At 47.8% G+C, this 24,479-nt stretch overlaps 1 protein-coding gene across 1 annotated transcript in view; it reads left to right on the top strand.

The window, feature by feature from the left end:
- The window catches only part of HAAO (3-hydroxyanthranilate 3,4-dioxygenase), a 77,669-nt gene that overhangs the window by 1,399 nt on the left and 51,791 nt on the right, over positions 1-24,479 (top strand). Inside the window, exon 2 of the mRNA XM_074988533.1 lies at positions 17,269-17,347. Within this exon, the coding sequence (XP_074844634.1) occupies positions 17,291-17,347 (57 nt within the window). The 5' untranslated portion in view covers positions 17,269-17,290. The remainder of the gene's footprint in view (positions 1-17,268; positions 17,348-24,479) is intronic.

Genomic DNA, 24,479 nt, shown 5'->3' with positions numbered 1-24,479 from the left:
TCATTGCTGATTTAAGAATTATTGGCCCAATTTTGGGTTGCGGTGAAGTGGCTTATGTATTTGGACATTATTTTCCTTACTTCTGAATTTAGTTTTTCATAACAAAACAACTGATGAAACAGACTAAGTTAACAACACAGTTCAGAGCAAACTTATTAAACAAAAACAAAACACATCTTAAAGCTAAAACAGTGGTTCTTTATATAATCACATGTTGCTTCCCGCTGCCTTTTTCAGCCCTGAAAGCATGTAGTACACTGAAAATTAAAAGACTCTTGTACTCTTGAGAAACTCAGAGAGGAAGTTAACATTTATTTTTAGTAAATTCGGTGCTATTGAAATTCCTAAGATTACAGATACAGCAGCAGTATGAATTTGTCCATAGCTCACAGATTCATCTACACCAAGGATTTGAGGGAATTCTCCCATCATTGCTCCATCACTGGTATGAAGTGGCCTTTGGCATTTTGATTATTGTGTCATATCATCCAAACCTGCTCAGAAACTGGCTCGTCTACACCATTGTTAGAATTTCCAAAGCTACACTGATGCAATAGCAATGGTGTGAGAAAAGAATGCGTAGACAAAGTCACACAGGAGCTGTGTCTACACGTGCACGCTACTTCGAAGTAGGGGCACTAACTTCGAAATAGCGCCCGTCGCGGCTACATGCGTCGGGCGCTATTTCGAAGTTAACTTTGACGTTAGGCGGCGAGACGTCGAAGTCGCTAACCCCATGAGGGGATCGGAATAGCGCCCTACTTCGACGTTCAACGTCGAAGTAGGGACCGTGTAGACGATCCGCATCCCGCAACGTCGAAATTGGCGGGTCCTCCATGGCGGCCATCAGCTGTGGGGTTGAGAGATGCTCTCTCTCCAGCCCCTGCGGGGCTCTATGGTCACCGTGGGCAGCAGCCCTTAGCCCAGGGCTTCTGGCTGCTGCTGCAACAGCTGGGGATCCATGCTGCAGGCACAGGGTCTGCAACCAGTTGTCGGCTCTGTGGATCTTGTGTTGTTTAGTGCAACTGTGTCTGGGAGGAGCCCTTTAAGGGAGTGGCTTGCTGTTGAGTCCGCCCTGTGACCCTGTCTGCAGCTGTGCCTGGCACCCTTATTTCGATGTGTGCTACTTTGGCGTGTAGACGTACCCTCGCAGCGCCTATTTCGATGTGGTGCCGCGCAACGTCGAAGTTGAACATCGACGTTGCCAGCCCTGGAGGACGTGTAGACGTTATTCATCGAAATAGCCTATTTCAATGTTGCTACATCGAAATAAGCTATTTCGATGTTGGCTTCACGTGTAGACGTAGCCAGGGTGAGAAAGTAATACAGTCATCTTGTCCATTGGATTCTTGGGTTCTCTGCAAAATAGGGTTAGGTTTATGAAGAAATCTCTTACCACCCAGTGAACCTTCCAACTCCCCAAAGGCAGCTTTAATTTGTTTCTCTTTATGAGGTGAGAAAAGGCAGAGGAAGAGCAAGATAAAACTTCTTACAGGTTGAACCTCTCTAGTCCGGAACACTCTTGTCGCCAACATCCATAATCCAGCCTGATTTTAGTTAGCCAGACAACCACTTCTCATGGGTGTGGCCAAGTTTCCCACAGTCCCAGAAAGTTTGTTTACAGCGATGTTATTTAGCTGTCATTTACCCCTAAATGGCACCTAAGAGCCCAGTAAGCAGTGGAAGTGCTGGTAATGCTGCAAGACAATATTGACTTCCCATAGTCCAGCAAATCCTCTTGTTTGGCTCCAGTGCTGGACTACAGAGGAACCTGTAGTTCTTAATGACCATTTATGCTCCTTACCATTTCATAGTCCTTTTCTGTCACCCATAAACCTTTGTGTAACTAAAAATAGTGAGACACTTCCCTTTGCTGAAGAAAATTTAAAAAATCAAAGACTTTCCAAGACAGACTCTCAGAAGTTAGTGGCATTATATAAAATAAAAAAAAAATCTTTAAAAGACTAATCCTGCTCAAATTCATATCAATAATAAACTTATTGCTGTTTTCAGTGTTGCTGTAGCCATGTTGGTCCCAGAATAAAAGACGAGGTTGGTTAGGTAATATCTGTAATTGGAGGCAAACTTTTGGGCTACACTGCTTTTCTTAACTCTAGTGAGACATAGCGCTTTTAAATTATGCCTGCAGGCAGCAGAGCCAACAGCCACCATGGACTGGGGGGGGGGTGCAAAGTGGGAGGGGGGGGCCGGCTCTATCCCGGAAGGGGCAGGGCCAAGGGGAGAACGGCCTGGGCTTAGGGCAGTCAGCCCTGGAGGCTCCCCCATACTCCCTCACAGCTGTTCATGGAGTAGCAAGCCATCACAGCCACTGCATTTCAATGGGGCCCAGAGCTCCGGTTGCTACCAATGCTACGTCAGCAGCAGACGGAGCTTCAGGCCCCTTTGAAATGCTGGATCCCAAGGCAACTGTCCCTTTCCCCTCAGCCCTTCTCCCCCCATTTGCAGGCCTGCAGAACACATGAAAATAATTTAAATCCCATGGGGCTAAACTCTAGCTACTGTTAACCAACAAAAACAAACAAAATACCCCAAGCAGAATTTTTACCTCAAGAAGGGACAGAAAGATCATGAAATCCATTAGGTGCTTGACTGCTGCTAGTGATTTTATGGGACAGGCACTCAGATATGGCAGTGACGGGTATCAGGATAAAATCATAAGATATATAACAGTATTTCCTTCAGAACATCTCCTGTTGGCTGAGACTAAGGGCAGATCTACACTTAAAATGCAGCAGTGGTATAGCTGTGCAGGAGAGCTTCTCATATTGGCTCAGTTTATTCACCTTAGTAAAAACCTCCAATCAACATAGCACTATCTTCGTGGGGTGTGGGGAGAGGTAGGGGTTAGGTTGATATAATAGCATCACTTAGGGGTATGGAAATTTTCACATCCACGTGCAATGTAATTATACTAATATCATTCTGTAGGGCAGAACAAGCCTAAGAACTTTGCCAAAAAGTTCTGTATCTTCTTCCCATCTACCACCCGCAAGTGGTCAGTTTTAGTAATTGCTTGTTATCTCTGTTGTCAATAGAATTCACTGAGTATCTTTAGTAATGCTCATGACATTAATGGCAGCAAAACAGATGTATTCTGTGCAAATTGGAACCATCTTGCTCGCATGAAAATAGATCTCAAAACGCCTCAGCTCTCTAATCCATCGGAAGTTGCAGAGAAGGCAACTATTTGGAGAAAGTCACATGAAAATGTCACTCTGCGTCAGTATGCCCAAGTAGATGGGGATCTCCATTTTCAATTTATCTTAAATTGATGTCTGCCACTTGCGAAGGTGTAAATATTTCATTGATTCCTGGGCAAATGGAGCTCTGCCTGCTTGTTTTTTAGTGGTGGTGATAGTGGCTGGTGCAACATGTCAAAACTTAATTTCTTCCCTCCAACCAACAACAGTAATGAGGAAGGCACTTTCTAATAATATAACTGGCAAAGCCAATAGAACCGTCTCAGTTCTAACAAAGCAATAAGCTGGAATGTTTAATAGCTGATAAAAAAGTGAGCTATTCATATTTGTCTTCTTATAATAACGATGGAGCATCACTAACATGCAAATATCCGCTAATACCAATTAAACTTATCCTGTGCCTGCCATGTAAAGATAATGGAACTGACATTATTCGTGGCTGCTGAGGAATTGACCTCTCAATAAGTCCATATTTGTTAGTATGATGTTATCGATCTGTAACAAGAAATGGTTATGCAGAAGTTGTGTGTGTTGTTTTTAAATACCCATGTTTCCAAACAAGTAAATAAAGCCACATATCACCATATATTGTTTTTACTTCTCCCTGTTTGGCCAATTATAAGTGGCTCAATTTACAAAATTACTCACCATTTTATACCAGTGCCCCTATGCTGTCACTATTGGGTTTTACAGAATGAGAAGCCAAAAAAGGAATGTATTATCGCAAACAGTTAATTTAATCTGGTTTTGTATGTACAGTACTCTGAACACCTTGTGCTGAAGACTCTTTGTACTCTAGATAAAGTGAGGATATGCTGAATTATGTCTAAGCATAATAACAGGATCTTTTGGTGCGAGGTGCTATGTAGCAGCCATAAAATAATTGTATGTGCCCAACTAATAAATGCACAAATAGGCCTGGATGATTTCAGTGCTTCCCACATGCATACATCTCAGATAGTGATAAAGTGATCATTGTTATATTTCAAATTTAGAAAAAGAAGCCCACATAATTAAATTAGTAATATTTATGTTGTAAAGACAGTCATTTTCATTTGCTGATTATAAGTGGCCAGTTTTTCCATTCATCTTTGGAGTACAGATGATTTTCCTGGCAAATGTAAGGCCTCTTGAGGATAAGCACTGCTTTTCTAAGTAGCCACTGCTGACTGACTAATTTCATTAAAAGTGCTTTTATTATTGTATCATTCTTTTGGGATTGGGGAATATTTGCCTGAACCGCAGAAAAGTAATTGTCAGAAATCCCCTAATACATTCTTAGCTTCTTTAATTGTTATTGAGCAACTGGAAAAAAAGCATAGAGGTAGCTTCATGCGTTCAGAGTAATCTTTATCAACCAGCTGCAATTATAGTACTTCTTATCTGAAGGCTGATTACAGGCTACAGCAGGCCTATCTAGATTAAAATTTGTGGTTCTGTTTTAACCTATGATAACTGATTACAAATTAACCTAAGTTAGTTAATATAATTGTAAATGCTAGTCTAAACAGTCCAGAGATGTGTGTTCCAAAACACTGGTGTTTAACTTCAGGCTGAGTAAAATGCTTGTGGGTTGCCATGTTGGGGGGTGTTGGAGTCATACGGGGTGGATAGCAGACTGATACAGTCATTAAAGGATATCAGTGACAATGCGGAGCAAGTTTGAAGGCCATGGATAAGATCTGGAAAAGCAAAGCAATTAGCTTAAGAACGAAGCTAAGCGTCTTGAAAACGTGTGTATTCAGCTGCATGTTGTAAGGATGTGAGACTTGGGTGATAACAAAAGATTCGAAAAGAAGAATATTGGTGTTCAAAAGGAGTTGTTATAGAAAGATTCTGAGAATAGGATGGATGCAGAAGGCCACCAATGAGGATTTATATAGAAAGATACAGCCGAAAGAGAACCTGCTGCAGAAGGTTATAAAACGGAAGCTACAACTATTTGGGCATATTTGCAGAATGAACGACAAACGAAAAATCAAGACCCTGGTATCTGCCATAATGGACGGTTCGAATAGGAGCGGCAGACCCCACAGAGAATGGATAGATGATATAGTAGATTCGTGCAGAACTAGTCTACAGAAACTGAGCTACTCTGCGCTGGACAGGGAAGGATGGAAGGAAATAGTGTGAGAGGCATCAGACACCAACAGGCGCTGAGCCCATGGTTATTGATGATGATGATGATGATGGTGATGTTTAACAAAACATATTCCAGGACACTAATTCTGTTGGCTTATCGTAGGCTGAGTTCTAGGCAATGTTCCCTGTAAGTTGAGTGCCTGGGCAGCTGCCCAGGAGAAACTCAGTTGCCTCCCAGCTGGCCAGCTGAGCTCCCACAGTCAGACACAGTGGGCACTTTATGTTTCTTGGAGGTGCCCATCTGCATGTGTCTTGGTGTGCAGAACAAAATGTATTCTGTCCATGGATGAAAAAAAAATCAGAGGGACCACTGGGTCTAGGCCATGCACTGGATTTAGGAGTGCTTTGCTGGTATACCTGTACCACTGCACTATACTAACAAAGCATTCCTAGTGTGGATGTAGCTTACAGTAGCAAAATTGTAATTTGCCAGTATGGCTTATTTCAGCCGATTCCATGCTATCACTTTACCTAATCACCATTCCTTCTCTCCCCTCATGTCTCCCCCGCCAGCATCCCTTTCCCAAAACAAACTTTTCCAGCAAATGCACAGTTTTGCCAGTATAACTGTGTCTCCAGTAGGGTCTTTTGCCAACATGGTTGTGCTGATCAGGGATTAAAACATATTCACATCCCTGAAAGTCTGACAGATGTCTGTAGGGTTGATACAGCCTTGTGTCCTGAACCAAATGTTTGTGGAGCACCTAGATTAGTTTTTACACTTGTGGTATTACTGCTTATCAAGTTAATTGGCAATCAAACTAAAGAAGGCCCACAAACTCTAGTCTAGTCCTGGCTTGCTGTTGTGGCATTTTTTGTTGGGAAGGGTTAGGTACTATAATGTTCCAGTTTTCAGTAGGTGTTCTTTGCTATCCTCCACCTGTTCTGTTGTTGAGGACTTTTAGGATCATTCTTTGTATGGACCCTCCCCCTTGATCTTGATGCTATGGTTGACCCTGCTGGGAGCACAAGGCTCCCTGCGGCATCACTCGCAGGTTCAGTGGAACACACAAGCCCGCTCACCACAACAAGGTGACAGTCCAGAGAACTGTACCTCCTAATTCTCAAGATCTGGGACAGGGAGCAGATGCCACGAGATTTCAGAGACTCACTGATCGCCAGTCTTTTCAAGGAGGGCGACATGTCATGGCATCTCCCTCCTGGTAACAGCAGGGAAAATCTTAGCTCAAATTCTTGCAAGCTGATTGCTGCCGCTCTGAGAAGAAACTCTCCCAGAATCCCAGTATGGTTTCTGACCATTCCAAGGAACAGTGGACATGATCTTCACTGCCTGGCAACTGCAAGAACAATGTCGTGAACCCAGCTAAGCCTTAAATATGAGTTTCATTGATTGACCAAAGCATTCGACTCAGTCATTCGCAGTGCCCTTTAGACCATACTCTCAAAGATCATCTGCCACAAAAAAGTAATTGTTATTTAAAGGCTACTTCACGACAACATGACTGCCACAGTATTGAGCAACAGTGTATTGCAAAGTAACCCCTTTGAGGTCAAAACGGGAGTCAAGCAAGACTTCATCATTGCCCCATCACTGTTCTGCATCTTCATCACCATGACCCTTCACCTCATTGATAGCAAGCTTTCAGGTGTGTGAAGAGTCTATAGAACGAACATGAAGCTTTTCAATCTCAGGAGACTGAAGGCTAAAAGCAAGAGCTCCACAACCTCAGTCATGGAGCTCTAGTACGTGGATGACAATATGGTTGTTGCTTTTTCTCCCTCAGCCCTTCAGACCATCTTAAGTGCCTTTGCTGAAGCACATGAGAATCTCGACCTCACACTGAACACTAAAAAGACCAGGTGCTCGACAAACTGCCACCGATGGGACAATCTTATGCAACTTCTACTGAAGTCAATAGAGAACTGCTGAAAAATGTAGAGCACTCCCCATACCTTGGAAGTCATCTTTCCACTAACGTTGACATTGATGTGAAAATCCAGCATCATCTGAGCTGTGTAAACTCTGCTTTTGCCCACCTGAGACAAAGGGTCTTCAAGAACCAGGACACCTATCCCAAGACAAAGCTCCTTGTACACCATGCAGTGGTTGTTCCAACACTATTTTATGCATCTGAAACCTGGACAACATACAAGCATCATTTGAAGGCACTTGAACAATATCATCAAAGCTACCTCAGGCGAATCCTAAATATCTCTTGGGAGAATAGGCACATGAACACTAGCATCCTGGAAGAGTCGAACATGACAAGCATTGATGCCATTATTGTTCATCAACACTAAGTTGGACTGGTCATGTGGTTCGGATGTCTGATCGGTGCCTCCCAAAACAGATTCTGCTTTCTGAATTGGAAGAAGGACAGAGGAGCGTTGGGGGCCGGTGGAAGCAATATAAGGATGTGCAGAAGGCACACATGAAAAAGTGCAGCATTGGTGTTGACACTTGAGAGAACCTTGCCCAAGACCATCCCCAGTGGAGAACGGTAATCCATGAGGGGGTGGCGCAATTTGAGAGGTCCTGCCACAGTGCAGACGAGGAGAGGGGGAGAAAAGAAGAGAATCAAAAGCCCCTCCAACAGCTACTAATACCTGCTTTTTCTGTTATAAGATCTATGGCTCCAGAATTGGGCTGATCAGCCATCAATGAACTCACAAATAGGAGGGTGACATGGAGACGTCCTACTCATTTCTGAGTGACTGCCAAGAGTGAAGCAGCAGCTTAACTGTGCATTTCCTGTTTTTCTTTTTAAAGTTTGTGATTTGTTTTGTCTTGTAATGCTAACATTAATTTCAGAAGTACATGGGGAGACCTTAATTGAACATATCCAGATTTTCTAATGTTTGACTTGTGGGTTGAAAAAAATCTGCCTGTTCCAGAAGACACTGTTGTACAGTGGAAGCCTTAAGTCCTTGTCAGTGGAAACTTTTGTAAGTCCGTTTCCTGTGCTTTCTATAAACATTTAAAGAAGTAAGTTTGTTGAGGCTTCTGGTAGCTTTCTCACAAAAGGACAGGTGTACTCTCCTGTAGCTGGAGTATCTGTTCTTTGTTACACCAGGGAATTCTCTGACCAAAAGTTGAAAATTCTGGGTACAATATTTTAAAATTCTGCAAATTTTGCTAAAATACCATCATACCAGTTTCAATTATTATTTCAAAATGCCAGTCAGCAAATTGTGTAACAATATGGACTCATACAAGAACTGCCCCACAAGAAGAGAGTTGAAGAAACCCCTATGACAACCCAGTTCCTGTTTCTGTGCCCCCTTCCCTACTCCAGAGCCCAGCCAGGGGCCCGGACACCCACAATCCCTCCATCCCAGAGCCCACTTGCAGCCCCCGAATACCCAATACACCTAACCCCTCTCTCCACAGAGCCCAACCACAGGGGGCCCCCAGCCAGTGTTCCCTTTAATTTTCCTCACCTTGGAATGGAATGAATTTTACATGCACCAATGTGGAGGTGGAGCACGACACAGAGGTGATGTGGGCCGAGGATGAGGGGGTTGGGATACAAGAAGGTGTTTTAGGTTTGGGGAGGTGCTTAGGGCTGGGGGTTGGGATACAGGAGGGGGTACAAGCTCGGGGCTGGGGGTGTGGGCTTTGGAGTGAGGTGGGAATGGGGCTGGGGTGCAGGATGTGGCTTCAGTTTGAAGGGGCTCAGGGTTGGACAGGGTTCAGGGCTCAGGCTTACCTGGGGGGCTCTTGGTCAGTGGCACTAAGGCAGGCTGCCTGAAGCCTGCCTGTCCTAGGGCACTGCATCACATCCAGAAGCAGCCAGCAGATCTGACTCCTGAGGGAGAGAGAAAGGTGTATGGCACACAGAGCTCCATGGTCGCCTACCTAAAAGCCAGGCCTGCTGCACTGGCCCTTCCCACTGGCCCCAGCATAGAGCTCTGGCCAGAGGACGAGTGCCCCATTCTTCTGGGTCCAGCATGAAGCTGATCCAGCTGCAGCAGCTCTGTGATGGGGCCAGTGGGAAGGGACATCCCCTACACACATTGGCTGCGACAACTTTGGGGCAGCAGCACAGGACCAGGAGCCAGAGCCCCAGCCAACTTCACAGCAGTGTGGGGCCAGGAGGCTGCTGTAGGGCTGGGAGCCAGAATCCTCATGCCCTGCAGCAGAGCTGGGCTGGGAGCCAGAACCCCCACTGTCCTTCCAGCAACCCCAGCCACAGGAGCCCAGTGGATGGTGTGGAGGCAAGAAAAGCGCTGCACTTCAGTGATATTGCTACTGCGCTGGTCGGTTTCCCAGCTCCTGCAAGCGGAGGGGAGCCATGAGCCACTTGGTTCCTGGCTCCCCACCACTCACTATTTAGACTCGCACTAATCCAAGTAATGTGCAAGTCAAAGTCACGTAAATAGGGATTTTACTGTAACAGCTTTTATTATTAAATAACTTTGCAGTGTAGACTTACCTTTATTCTGGTGGTGTTTTTTTTTTTTTGTTTTGATCTCATTTAGTGAGGCAAGAAAAACTGGAAAACAACGTTCTTACACAGCAGACTCTTTGATATCCAGCATCCATGGGACTGGGAGGTTGCCAGATAATCCAATATTCTGGATAATAGAAAATACTCACTCTGGGTGGGAGACCAGAGGAGCCTGCCAGCTGCACACACACGCAGCACGGAGGGGCGCAGGATGGTGGGGAAAAATCAGTGCTGAGCACTGCTCTGCATCCCTCCCTGCTGCATGTGAGTGCAGCTAGCAGGCTCCTCTGTTCTTTCTGCTCTCCTACACAGTGCCCACGGACCAGAGCTGCCCGGCTGTGAGTTATGCCAATTCTTTGAGTATGCTGGTTAATCAAATAGCAGTTAAAAAAGAATTTACTGTACTGTATTGTGTCCATACCCAGAGGGTTAACTGGTGTAACTAAATTAGTTTAAAATCACACCTAGGCCGTGTCTACACGTGCCCCAAACTTCGAAATGGCCACGCAAATGGCCATTTCGAAGTTTACTAATGAAGCGCTGAAATGCATATTCAGCGTTTCATTAGCATGTGGGCAGCCGTGGCACTTCGAAATTGACGCACCTCACCGCCGCGCGTCTCGTCCAGACGGGGCTCCTTTTCAGAAGGACCCCGCCTACTTCGAAGTCCCCTTATTCCCATGAGCTGATGGGAATAAGGGGACTCCGAAGTAGGTGGCGTCCTTTCGAAAAGGAGCCCCGTCTGGATGAGACGCGCGGGGACGAGGCGCGTCAATTTCGAAGTGCAGCGGCCGCCCGCATGCTAATGAAGCGCTGAATATGCATTTCAGCGCTTCATTAGTAAACTTCGAAATGGCCATTTGTGTGACCATTTCGAAGTTTGGGGCACGTGTAGATGTAGCCCTAAATATACACCAGCATAATCTTAAGGAACACAAATTATCTCAGATATGCACATTACCTCCAACATAACAATTTTCAAGCCCATATGGCCACATTAAGTGCATTCAGTCAGGATGCAAAATTCAGCTTTAAGCAGAAATCATGTTTCCACCAATGTTCCCTGTAAGCAGAGCATTCAGGTAACCACCCAGGAGAGATTCAGGTGCTGCCCAGCTGATTAGCAGAGTGGGCAGCAATGTGTTTCTATTGGTGGTGCACATCCACACATGCCTCAGTACACATAACAAAATTTATTCTACCCATGGATCAAAAAAATTAGAGGGAACATTGGTTACCATGCCTCAATATGAATACATATCCTATAAAATATTGGAAGGAGTAAGCTATGACAAGGAGTGACAAGTCCACTTAATTATTGTACTGTTATTTTTATTATCGATGCAAATTTTTTTTAAATTGGTAAAAATTGACTATATGTTTCTTTATAAGAAACAGTAGGAAATCCCCTAGGAACTGAGAGTGAAAACAGAACAGAAACTACTCCAGATGTTCAGAGAACGACAGCTGCATACATACTAATGAGACCATAGCAATGCCTAATAATTCACAACCAGTTCTCCAGTTATTTGCCCAACAAGCTGCTAAGAACATATTGTAATTCCCCATAAGAATTTTACAAGTACTCACAACCCCACAGTCTGCCATCAAATTATGCAGAATTATAAACAGAAGGGAGCAAATTCAGAAGTGAATCAACATGGAGTCCAAGGAGATGACACGGGCCATCAGTATGGCTAGTGATTTTGTCATGAGTCTTATGGTAAGTGCTGTTTTACCTAAGCTCCTAGAGTTAAGTGATCTGGGATGATTTCAGCTTTCGTTCTTACCAAAAAAGTAAGATTTTAGCCCTTCTGGTTGTGGAGACAGTTTCAAAATGTGACCCCAGTGCACCCTAAAGGCACAATAAGTAGAAGGCAGATAAATGAACACGAAATCTATGATTTTACATACATTTGTGGTTTTAAAACCAATAGCATAATTTTGGGCGTGCCTGACTCAGGATTTTTAGTGCTGGGCATTGCAAGACTGCGGTCTGCTAAATGAATTTACAAAGAAGGGGAAATATTTACACACACACACACACACACACACAGAATTCAGGCTGGCATGGACACTAATTTGTTCAGCTGGCTAGATCATCAGTGGCGATTAGCAGCTCAATACCTGCTTGGCGGTTGGTATCAAGTGGAGCATAGGTGATGCATGGGAGTACACAGGGGTGACATGCACCCCCAGAGTGAGCGCCTCCCTCACACTCACCATCCCCACCACGTTGGTTCCTCTGAGTGCAGAGGGCAGCCCTACCCCCTGCCCCAGGGTGGTGTGGCCTAAGAAAAGTGCAAGCTTCCTAGCTCATGCTACTCTCAGGCCACACCACTCTAGGGGAGGGAGGGAACAGCCCTGTGCTCACTGGAAGCAGTGCGTCACTTCTGCAGGAAGAGGCAAGCAGGGACGGAGCAGGGGCAGAGAGAGGGAGGGACGTGGGGGGAGCAGGGGCAGGAGGGAGTGAGGTAGAAGCACATGACTGGTGCCCCTCGCCCCTTCAGAATCCCTGCACCAGTTGCTGCTCAGAGGGAGCATCCAAGGGTCAGTTCTGGGGCTGGTTCTGTTCAACATCTTTATTGATGGTGTGGGTGAGGAGATAGACTGTGCCCTCAGCAAGTCGGCAGGTGACGCTAGGCTGATGGGAAAGGTAGTTATGCTGGAGGGTGGGGATATGGCCCAGAGTGACCTAGACAAAGTGAACGATTGGGCCAAAATCAACCTGATGAGGTTCAAGGACAAGTGCCGAGTTGTGCACTTGGCATGGAAGAATCCTAGGTACTGCTACAGGTTGGGGGGGCAACTAGCAAAGCAGCAGTTCTGCAGAAAAGGACCTGGGGATTACAGTGGATGAGAAGCTGGATATGAGCCAACTGTGTTTTTGAACCCAAGAAGGCTAATGGCCTACTGGGGTGTATTAGTAGGAGCATGGTCAGCAGATCTAGGGGAAGTGACTACTCCCCTTTATTCAGCACCAGTAAGGCCACATCAGGAGTACTGCATCCAATTCTGGGTCTCCGTTCCAAAAGGGAGATGAAAGCATTGGAGGGACTCCAGCGGAGGGCAAGAAAAATGTTTAGGGGGCTGAAGCACATGGCTTATGAGGAGCTACTTAGGGATTTGGGCTTATGTCTACCCAAGAAAAGAGTGAGGTGGGATTTGATAGCAACCTCAGCCCCAAAACGCCTTTTGGACAGCAGTGGTGTTCCCTGTAAACTGTGCCTGTGAGTGGCCACCAGGAGAGATTTAAAGGGCTCCCAGTGGATTTGCAGACCCTGCCACAGCTGCTCACAGCTGACAGTAAGTATTTCTAATGGTGGTGCACATCCACATGTGCCATGGTGCACAAAACAATTTTTTATCTGCACCTGGGGGGAAGAAATTAGAGGGAACGCTGCCGTAGGCACACCCATGTCCCTCTTATGGGCTGTCTTACACCGGATGAGCTAAGGTAAGAGCTCTGCTGAATGGCTGAAAGAAAGAGGAAGCTAAATACAGTCCCATTTCCTTCTGGTAGGCTGAGCTTGCAAGAAAGGGAGGGAGATTCCTTCTCCCTTCCCCTAGCAGAATCTGAGACGCCTTGGATGCGGCAGAAAAGAATTCAGGATCTGGAATTTGACCTGAGTTCTATTTTGAGATAATGATATCCAATTCCCTGGCAAATTTGTCATGGTTGCTCTGGCCGAAGTGGTCTTGATGGCAGAAATTCAAATCAGGACTCCCATGTTTTCACCATTAGCTAATCCAGCTCAATAGGCAACTGTGTTAAAATAATACCACCCCTTTATTACTGACATTGGTGGAGCTTACATCAGTATTAGCACCTGCAGGAATTTTCTGCAGAAAGGAGTCTGATGTAGGCATTACCTGGTGATGTCTATCACAGATCTGCTTCTCCAAGGAAGGGCATCCTGCCTCAGAGAGGTTGTTTAGCAAGTATGACTGCTCCCACTTCTCATAGTTTTCTTTAAAGGTCACGTTTTTCAAAGGCCTCCATCCAGCCTCCATTTGTGTGCATGAAATTCTACATAAACCCAGTTCAGCACACTGACGCGTATGAACAAATGGCAGCGCACATTCACACAGAACCCACTTGTACAGGTTGAACCCCTCTACTCCGGAACACTCTCAACCGGCAACATTTGTAATCCAGCATGATTTTAGTTAGCCAGATGTCCACTTACCATGGGTCTGGCTAAGTTTCCTGTGGTCCCATAAAGTTTGTTTCCAACCACCAGTCCTGGCTCTCAGTGTTCTGGGCTGTTGTTTAGCTGTAATTTATCCCTCAAAGTTTTCTAAAAGCCCAGTAAGCAGTGAAAGTGTTGGTAATGTGCTAGAAAATATTGCCATCCTGTGGTCTGGCAAATTTTGTCATTCAGAATTGGTCAGGTCCCAAGGGTGTTGGACGAGAGGGTTCAAGCAGTACTCAACATGAACTCTGTTTATGTGCACAAAATGCAGTTTGTGGGCAGGATGCAATTGACTTCAACAGAGTTACTACAGATGTACACTGATATAACCAAATCTGAATCAGCCTAATTATATATAAATTCTATTTAATATACAAGCTATTGCCAGTGCCCAAGATACATACCTGCATTACTGACTTTGGATAATTCAGCAAAGGACACCACATTTTGAAAAACTGACACTAAACCAAAATTATCCCAGTTTTATTTAGTTGTGCATCCTCTGAGAGTTAAAAATGTACATCTCCATTTCTGGTGTTTTATGTTTCAAAGGCAGTACTGTAATATGTAGGAATGCCTTCTGCTGGATGGATTCAGTCCTGATTAAGTCCTGACCTACAGTACATCAGGGGCCTATACTATTAATAATTAAAGGAGCTTCTCCTTCAACTCAAGAGACCTCTACTTTAGTAGCAGGAAGTTCCTTACATTTTGAATTGACTTAGTAACAACTATGTAGTTCCTCCGGAGCTGTGAATTTCTTACGATACTAAACTTTCTTACAGCTAGTGTACATTTGCTATTTGTAGTTGTGACAAGTTATAAAACTAAATGTCATGAGCAAAGCTGTTCATTATTCTACTCTTAAGTGCTTCAGGAATACCTGTTTCTTACAAAAAAATCAATTTATATATAAATATAGATCTCTAGGTAGCCACCCTTCTGCTTTTCTACCATGAGACTGTATTCTGAATAAACATCTAGTGGCTGTATTGTTTTCATAACAATTCTATTTACTGACATTTAACCTGTACCTTCAACATTACAATGAACACAGATTGAATGATTGTCTTTCTACTAGCCTTGCTAAAACACAGGTTGTATATTTAAACAGATCTAAGCAAAGATCTAGATTTTTTTAAATGTAGGAGTTGGTTATTAGCTAAGCTGTTAGCAAATAGTTTGCCTTAGAAAATAACCTTTGGCTGATCAAACAAAATAGTTCTTTTTTTCACAATAGCCTGAAGAACTCTATCATATCAACCAGTCCCCTGAGCTTTGTGGTGGGTATAACATAACCACTCACTGAGAATGTGTATTGCTTTCTTCTGTGCAAATTCATTACCTTTTTCAAAAAAATCGCATTGCTGGTGAGCCATGGAGCTGCTTGTAAATGTAAGAAAATGGATTGAAGAAAACAAAACTGCGTTTTTGCCTCCAGTGTGCAATAAACTTATGTAAGTAAATAAAGATCTTATTTTACCTTGCACGGTCTCAGTGAGAAAAGGAAACTCTATGGAAATTTCATGGAATTGGCAAAGATTAATAAGTGCAGATGAAACTGTCTGGCCACAGACTTTTTTTAAAAGACAGAAAGTGTGTGTGCCAAGCACATTAGAATCTATGGCCCTTGTTTTCTGCTGACTTCAGAGGGTTTTGGATTAGCCCCTGTTGGAGAAAAATCTCAGGATTATCTCATGAATTATCATTTGGCTAACAAATTTCCACTACTTCCCCCAATACTTTGCATTTCAACTTGGAGGTCAGAGCTATTCCGGCAGTGAGTGAGGGACCAGTCCAGCTCCACGAGTAAAGGGTGGCCCCATTATTACTATCAAACAGTAGCAGGAGGAGTAATATATCAGACAAGGGAACCAGGAAAAGAGATCTTGGATGCTTAGGGAGCTAAATTTCAGACATGGAACTGTATTAATCTGTTTTAGCAAAAACAAAGAGGAATCTTGAGACACTTTAAAGACTCAAAAAATATTTTGTTATAAGCTGTCATGGGCTGGAGCCCTCTTCATCAGATACATATGACGATGTGGACTTCAGCCCACAAAAGCTTATGCTCAAATAAATTTGTTAGTCTTTAAGGTGCCACAGGACTCCACATTCTTTTTTAGAGCACTAAGTTCATTTCCACCACAGCTGTCAGCTCTGCAGGATGCTCTGGCCTACTCAGTTTCCTGTCTCTTACTCAGTCTGTGTGTATATTAGCGCTCTATCAGTATATTTTGTGTCACTTAGGAGTGTGAAAACCCCCCTCTGAGCAATGTTCCCTCAAATCTTTTCCATCCATATGCAGATTTTTTTTAATCCAGGTGCAAAATAATTTATGTGCATGTGTGAATGTGCACCCTTAGAAGAAACAAAAAAAGCCTAGCTGCTGGTGCTCTGCTGATCAGCTGGGCAGCATTTGAATTTCTCCTGAGTGGCAGCACAAGTGCATACCTTACAGGGGACAAAACCTCTGAGCGACATGAGTTTACATTGTCATGGTCAACAGTGCCACTGTGGACACACAGCTACCGCTGCTTGTTGGGAGTGGTTTAAGTTACGTTCATGGGAGAGCTCTCTCCCATCAGTGTAAAGTGGCTACATGAGTGATTGTACAGCAACACTGGGGTTTTACCACTGTCAAGTCCCTTGTGTAGATATGGGCTCAGTTAGGGAGAAAGTGCCTTCCCAAAGTTATGACAAAGAGGCAATGCATTCCTAGAACCCTCACTGATAGCCAGGGAGTAGTGTTGTGATCGGTGCCCTGAATTAGAGGGGTAGTGTTTCACAGTTTTGCAAGGCATTGTGTAGCTTTCTTCCAAGAATATTCTCCTTAAGATTTCATGATTTTTTGTTGCCCAAGGAGGCAACACCCCCAGTGTAAAAAATAAAAACAGCTGGCCCTTGGAAATGAGGCAAATAATTGTGATTTCAGATCCTTACTTTGTGGTGCTAGCATAAGCTGAGTATTATACCATGTACAACTTCCTGTTGTGGAAATAGTTGATTTGAGTATTGTACTTTTATCATTTATTTTGTATGGCTTTTATTTAAAGAACGGTAAAGGTGACTATTGCAAAACTTCTAGCACCTAGTTCTCCCTATAGGACTTTTCACCTTTAGATCTAAAAGATTAGTAAAATACCCACTTCTCTTGAAATTCTGTTCAGGGGCCTATTCACTTGGCCATAGTGCTCTAACTATAACACATTAGTTAATACCTCTAAAATTAAATTTTCAGGGCAAATACAGAAATTCTTGATATTCTCACTGATCTCTTTAAAATATTTTTTCCAGGCACTGCCAGCAGCTGAATGTAATGTTTGTGGGAGGGCCAAACCAAAGAAGAGACTATCATATTGAAGAAGGAGAAGAGGTAACACATAAAAAAATGTGTGTTTTACTGCTTTATGGATCTCCAGGATTAAGAAATTTAACTACTGTGTAAGCAGCAGCTGTACATTAGTAATGTCCTGCTTAATTATATTAAACTGATCCAAGGTGGGTAGAGAAAATTAGCAAAATCATATTCTGCCAGAACAAGCAGATGCATCCAAATCGGAACACTTGGGGTGTGTCTACACATGCACGTTATTTTGAAACGACAGGCCCTCCTTCAAAAGAACAGAGGGAATGTCTACATGTGCCATGTGCTCTTTCAATTGGAAATTGGAGGAATGTGGCCCAGATGTCGAAAGCTGGACCCCAATCCCCTAGTGGGAAGAGCGCCCCCCATAGACAAACTACGCTGAAAGAAGGCACATGTAGATGCTCCATGGCCTGCTCTTTCTAAAGAGGAGGCCTCCACGACAGCACCCAGCTGGAATGCAGTGACACCCTGCCCTGCAGAATGGGGCTTTACGACCCCTGCGGCCAGCTGCTCTTAAAGCCACACGGACCCAGAAACCACGTGGCAGGAAGCTGAGAGGAGGTGAGCCGTGAGCGCACGAGCTGCCAACAGCACACCTGCTCAGCTGCCCCTGATAACTACAAAGGCCACATGGCCAGTACCCAGCAACCTCCCAAGCCCCCCACTCAGAGCTCTCACAGGGCTCTCAGGAGCCTACCCCGGAGAGGAAAAAAAGGGCCCCCTCCTAGATGGACCCCGAACTCTGAGACCTCCTAGGTCTATGGAAAGAGGAAGAGATTCTCTGAGAGATGGGGGTCAAGCGATAAAATGGCGTAGCCTTCACATGCCTGGCCCAGGGACTGACTAGCCGTGGCCACCCGGAGCGAACCGTGGATCAAGGTTAAGGAGCTCTGGTAGGGCTATGCCTGGGTCTGGGACAAGGTCAGGCACTCAGGGACAGGTCCCACCACCTGCCCCTACTACCGAGAGCTCTGCTCCATCTTGGGGCCCCGGGGCAGCTCCCTGCCCCCAGTGGTCCTGGATACCTCTGCAGACCAGCCCATCCAGAGGGGCTGGAAGAGTCAGGACCAGCCAGCCCGAGCCAGGGGGCAGACACCACCTTGCACTGGCCCAGCGAGGAGGGCGACCTCGTTGTCAACATCCCCTTGCAGTCATCCAGCCAAGCCACAGGGAGCTGACCATCACTGGAGATCATCGTGGGACCCACTAGTAAGTGCATGGCAGGACTGGCACCCCGGCTGGCAGGGCAGGGGCACACAGCTGACAGTGGGTCGTACATGGGCCCTGAGACCCAGGGCTAGACACCCCAGCTGGCCATGGACCATGGCACACCCCAGCAGCTGCCTGCACCACCCAACACCCAGACCTGTGGACAGAGCTGGGCACCCAGACACCCAGTGCAATGTATGCGGGCCGGCCCGTACCTGGGGACAGTCCCACCTGGGGAGGAACCCCCATGTGCACCTGATGCCACATGGATGCCGAGCCCACCATGGCTGGGCCCCAGAGGAACGGGGGAGCGGGGCCCCGGGGGATAGGGGGCAGGAGGGACAGTCACTGGGGGTACAGGGGAACGGGGTCCTGCTCAGGGACTGACACACTGTCCGTCTCCCCTTTCAGGTGCAGCAAGCAAGGGCTCACACAGCCCATCAGCCTCGGTGGTCCCTAAGAGGCCCCCAGACGTGGCAGATGGGGCCAGGCAGCTCCAGTGGCACCAACGCACTGGGCATGCAGCCGGAGACTGCAGCAGCACATGGGAGACAACCCTGCCAGCCTCCGCCAGGCTGGCCTGACGGCGCAGCACCTCCGGCTGCAGGAAGCCAACTTGGCAAGGTGAAGGGAGGCGTGGGACCGGCTCATCTCTTGTCTTGCCTGGAGGGCATCCATGGGACCCTGCAGTAGAACACGGGCAATGTCTCCCAGCTCCTGGCCCTCCGCACAGCCCCCCGCCAGCTGACCACCCCCCCCCAAGCCCTCCACAGAGGTCCCACCAAGAGCCCTCCCACTGGTGCCCCTGCCCTACCCCACACCCCCTACAGAGGCCCCTGCCCCATTCCATGCTGATGCCCTCGCTGCCATCCCCCAATGTCCCAACCTTTTGGTGCTCCCCGCCTCATCCCAGCCCTGCCGCGGAGCTCGCTCCCTGTGGGGGAAGGTCATTCCAGGGCCAACGGGACTTTAGGCTCAGTGGCCTGCAACCCGCATCCCCAAGTGACCCTCCCAGTTCAGGCCCTCCCCAGCCCCCGCTCCCAGTTCAGGCCCTCTCCACCCCGTGACGTACATGGCTAACCCCCTACCCCCATTGTAAATAGTTAAATGTTCTCACAGGCACTGAGTTGTGGTTCATGTTTATAAATATTTATTGTACACTAATGCCCGTGTCCCATGGTCTTGTCAGAGGGAGTCACAGGTGTGGTAGTGGTGGTGGTGCATATGGTGGGGGGTGGATGCGTTGGGGGACAGTGAGGGGTGGGGCTCGGGGGGGGGTCGGTGCATCCCAGGGGTGAGGCTTACCCGGAGGGCCTCCCAGATCCAGACCCCATCACGGTTCGCTTGGTGACTGGTGACAGCGTCTGGCTGCTCAAACCCTGCAGTGGCCTCAGCTGCCCACCCCTGGATATAGGCCTCCCACTTGCCCTCCACGATGTTATGGAGGGCACAGCAGGTGTCCACCACCTGTGGGACGTTGCGCACCCCTACCTCAAGGTGGGTGAGGAGGCACTGCCACCTCCCCTTGAGGTGCCCAAAGGCCCCTTCAACCACGTGCCAGGCCTGGTTGGGGCAAGTGTTGAAGGCCTCGCGGCTGGGGCTGAGGTGGCTGGTATAGAGCCTCAGCAGCCACAGCACTGGGGGTGTGTCACATCTGTGACTATGCATAGTGGCATGGTGGTGCCCCCAACCACCAGCTCCCACTAGGGAATGGAGGTGCCGACCTGCATAGGCCAGAATTGCGGAAGACCCTGGTGTCTTGGGTTCATCCCACCCAGCCCACTTCTCGAGGGGGAGTGCAGGCCGCATGGTGGTGTGCTGGTGCCTCAGCACGGGTGCCAGCCAGTGGCATAGCTCCTGGAAGGTGTCCCCGCTCATGCGGAAGTTCTGCAGCCGTGTGGTATCGTCCCATTGCCCCAGAACCAGTTGCTCCCACCAGCCTGCACTACTGGGGTGGCTCCAAGGGTGCCGGTGTGCCAGGGGGTGGGGTGCAGGCTGGGCAGGGTCCACGTCCTTGTGGGGGCCGTTCTGTCTCCCTAGGAGAAGGGAGGCAGCCGCAGTGACCATTCAGACAAGGTGAACAATGGTATCCATGATGTCTGCATCCAGTGCCAGGAGCAGGGTGTCGTTGGCCATGGTGCTGCTGCGCTGGGGTCTGCATCACTGCTGGCAGCTCAGCAGGGCTCAGCTCATGCAGGGCGGGGGAGTTTGAGGGGGCCTTTAAGGAGATGGCTAGCTGCAGGCCCTGAGAGGCCTTGGCAGCCATGCGAACCCATCCACAGTGTCTCCACCTCCCTTCTTTCGAAAGAGCACTCAGACACATGTGGGTGCTCCCTTTCAAAAAAACGGGACAGATCATCAAAGGAGGGGGTCGGACCTGTGATCTGCCTTTACCGTGTGGTCACATGCTTTCGCATGCTGGATGTCGATTCCTGGCTTTCGGTTTTCCCCTTTCAACAGTGGGTTCGTGTGTAGCTACAGCCTTCCTGAACTTGGGTCAATTTCACTAGAATTTTGTTCAGGAAAAGAATGGAAAACAGTTCCAAAAATGTCAGACTTTCCCATTGCACTTTGATTAAAACATTTTGTTTTTTCATACTTAAATGATTTTTGTTTTGAATTTTTATTGGTGGTTATAGACTATAACAAGGGTGGACAGACACATTTTGCCAGGGTTAGTCTTGGTAGGCCACCAGATGTTTTGCTTACCTGCACATCTGGGCTACGTCTACACGTGAAGCCAACATCGAAGTAGCTTATTTCGATGTAGCAACATCGAAATAGTCTATTTCGATGAATAACGTCTATACGTCCTCCAGGGCTGGCAACGTCGATGTTCAACTTTGACGTTGCGCGGCACCACATCAAAATAGGCGCTGCGAGGGTACGTCTACATGCCAAAGTAGCACACATAGAAATAAGGGTGCCAGGCACAGCTGCAGACAGGGTCACAGGGCGGACTCAACAGCAAGCCGCTCCCTTAAAGGGCCCCTCCCAGACACAGTTGCACTAAACAACACAAGATACACAGAGCCAACAACTGGTTGCAGACCCTGTGCCTGCAGCATGGACCCCCAGCTGCCGCAGCAGCAGCCAGAAGCCCTGGGCTAAGGGCTGCTGCCCACGGTGACCATAGAGCCCCGCAGGGGCTGGAGAGAGAGCATCTCTCAACCCCCCAGCTGATGGCCGCCATGGAGGACCCGGCAATTTCGATGTTGCGGGACACGGATCGTCTACACGGTCCCTACTTCGACGTTGAATGTCGAAGTAGGGCGCTATTCCGATCCCCTCATGAGGTTAGCGACTTCGACGTCTCGCCGCCTAACGTCGAAGTTAACTTCGAAATAGTGCCCGGCGCATGTAGCCGCTACGGGCGCTATTTCGAAGTTAGTGCCGCTACTTCGAAGTAGCGTGCACGTGTAGACACAGCTCTGTAGGTACAGCACTCGCAGCTCCGATTGGCTGTTGTTCACCATTCCAGCAACACACCAACTCAAAGAGGCACCAGAACCTGCCAGAATAACGGACTGAAAATCTGCAGACATATCTCCACTGCCGCAACGTCAACACCAACCACTGCACACCTTTCAAGATCTAATTCATCCAGTGCATTACCAGCCCAATAATAGCTATGTGGCTAAAACCAGACACTCACTATGCTTTTGAATGAACTCGCATTGGAAGAAGACGACAAACAAACACTTTCTGTGGCACTCTGGGTCCTGTTCTACTGTACAGAATTAGATCTATGCAAGGTAACTTATGCCAGCCTAACTCTTTAAGAATCAATACTAAAATGTTACTGCCACCGATATAACTGTCCCACTATGCTGGGCCAGTGCTGGGTTTACAGCACAGTGCTGGCTGCAGGAACCTGGGCCCATGCTTGGAAGGGGCCCAGACTGCTCTGATTACACTGTGCCATCACACTGCTCTGGCTCCCGCCGCTGACCACTTGTTCCTCTTAGGCTGCCCACCAACTGGCTGAGGGCTCCTCTCCACCCTTTTGCACACTCCCCTTCTTTGCCCTCTTTCCCTGGGGCTGGACTCCAATGAATTTCCAGCTCCAGCCAGTCTCTGTTTCCCACCACCTGTGGGACTCCTCTGGCTCCCCAGGTGCAGGACGATGCAAAAGCTGATATATGTGTGCAGGGGGATAGGGACAGTTATGAGGGGCTTGGCTTGGCCCCTCCAGTCAAGTGTGCCCTGCGGGGGCTGGGCTGGAGAAGTCCCTGGCCTGGCTGATTGCACCACTCCTGAAGGACTGGAGCTATTCCTCATCCTGGGACCAGCCCTGGCTGCACTGTTGCATCAACCTGGCAGACACAGTCACTGCCCAGCAGGGCCAGTGAGTGCAGGCAGGAGGCAGGGAAGTGTGCTTGGCTATGAATTGGCAGGAAAGATGTATGTTTTGAGGCACCAAGGAGTGGGAGTTTGGGGCAGTTGTGGTGAGGCTGTGGGCAGGAAGCTCTGGGTAGAGGTGGTGTTGCAGAGAGCACTGGGTGTGTGTGTGGGGTGCTGGACATAATGGGCGTGGTAAGGATCTGGCCATAGGGAGGTAGGGGGGTGCTAAGTTGGGGTCTCTGTGTGGCGTGGCATGAGGCTGCCCTTGAAGGGATGGAACATTCAGCAGCACAGGGCCAGGCAGGCCACTGCGTGCCTGACAGCTGCCAGTTTGTAAACAGTGTCATTGCAGTGGGCTGGGCAGAGTGGGGGGCTAACCCTGCCATGCCATGGCCCATTGACTCTGGCTGGCCCCTGCTTTGGTGACTGTCCTCCCTATGCCATGAGGGCCCACAGATATGTTTTACACCAGCTTAATAACTCCAGTAGGGTCTCAACATTTGCGAGATTTCTGTCTTGAGAACCCTCACAAATGTTGAATTTCGTGAATGTGACAGCCTGCCCAGAGCCCTAGGGAAGCGGTGGCTGCTGGCGGTCCCTGCCCGGAGCCCTGGGGAAGCGGTGGCTGCTGGCGGTCCCTGCCCGGAGCCCTGGGGAAACGATGGCTGCTGGCGGTCCCTGCCCGGAGCCCTGGGGAAGCGGTGGCTGCTGGCGGTCCCTGCCCAGAGCCCTAGGGAAGCAGTGGCTGCTGGCGGTCCCTGCCCAGAGCCCTGGGGAAGCGTTGGCTGCTGGCGGTCCCTGCCCGGAGCCCTAGGGAAGCAGTGGCTGCTGGCGGTCCCTGCCCACAGCCCTGGGGAAGTGGTGGCTGCTGGCAGTCCCTGCCCAGAGCCTCGGGGGAAGCAGAAGCTGCCGGCGGTCCTGCTTGGAGCCCTGGGGAAGTGGTGGCTGCCGGCAGTCCTGCCCAGGGCCCTGCAGAAAGCAGCCACTGGGCCGCTCGTGAATAACTGAATTCACGAATATTAAGTTTGCAAATCTTGAGGCCCTACTGTAATTCTTTAAGATGCACAGTGCTTATGTCAATGTAGGTGTTTGATGCAGTGTCAGGGTGGACATTGCGTTGCTTGCCTTTAACAGTAGCTAGCTATCAGCCACCATCCCACAGTGCCTCACACTTACAGTTCAATCAATGCAAACATTCCAGGTCAGGCTGTGGAGTGCCAGCACAAGGAGTATAATGGGGGACGTCCAAAGATATTTAATCACTGAGCTGGCTGTGCATCAATATAACATAGGTCAGCAACCTTTGTAGTGTAGACCTATCCTACGTATGTTTCCCAGACCCAAAGAAGAGCTCTGTGTAAGCTTGACATTATGTCTTTCGCCCCAAGAAAAGATTAAGCAGAAAAGAAAGAAACAAAACTGAACACTAGCTGTCACTCTACACCCACCTTTCCCTTTCTTTCTACCCATCTGTCAAGCTACATATGATGGACTTGGCTTTCATAAACTGCTGAGAGAGAAATGACTGGAATGATTTCCTGGCTGAAATTAATTAAAGAGGACAACAAATTAGGCTGAGAAAGGC

Source organism: Carettochelys insculpta, chromosome 3 (assembly GCF_033958435.1).
Source record: "Carettochelys insculpta isolate YL-2023 chromosome 3, ASM3395843v1, whole genome shotgun sequence".
Taxonomy (NCBI): Eukaryota; Metazoa; Chordata; order Testudines; family Carettochelyidae; genus Carettochelys; species Carettochelys insculpta.
Note: the sequence above shows the minus strand (reverse complement) of the source record. Positions and strands in the feature narration are given on the sequence as shown.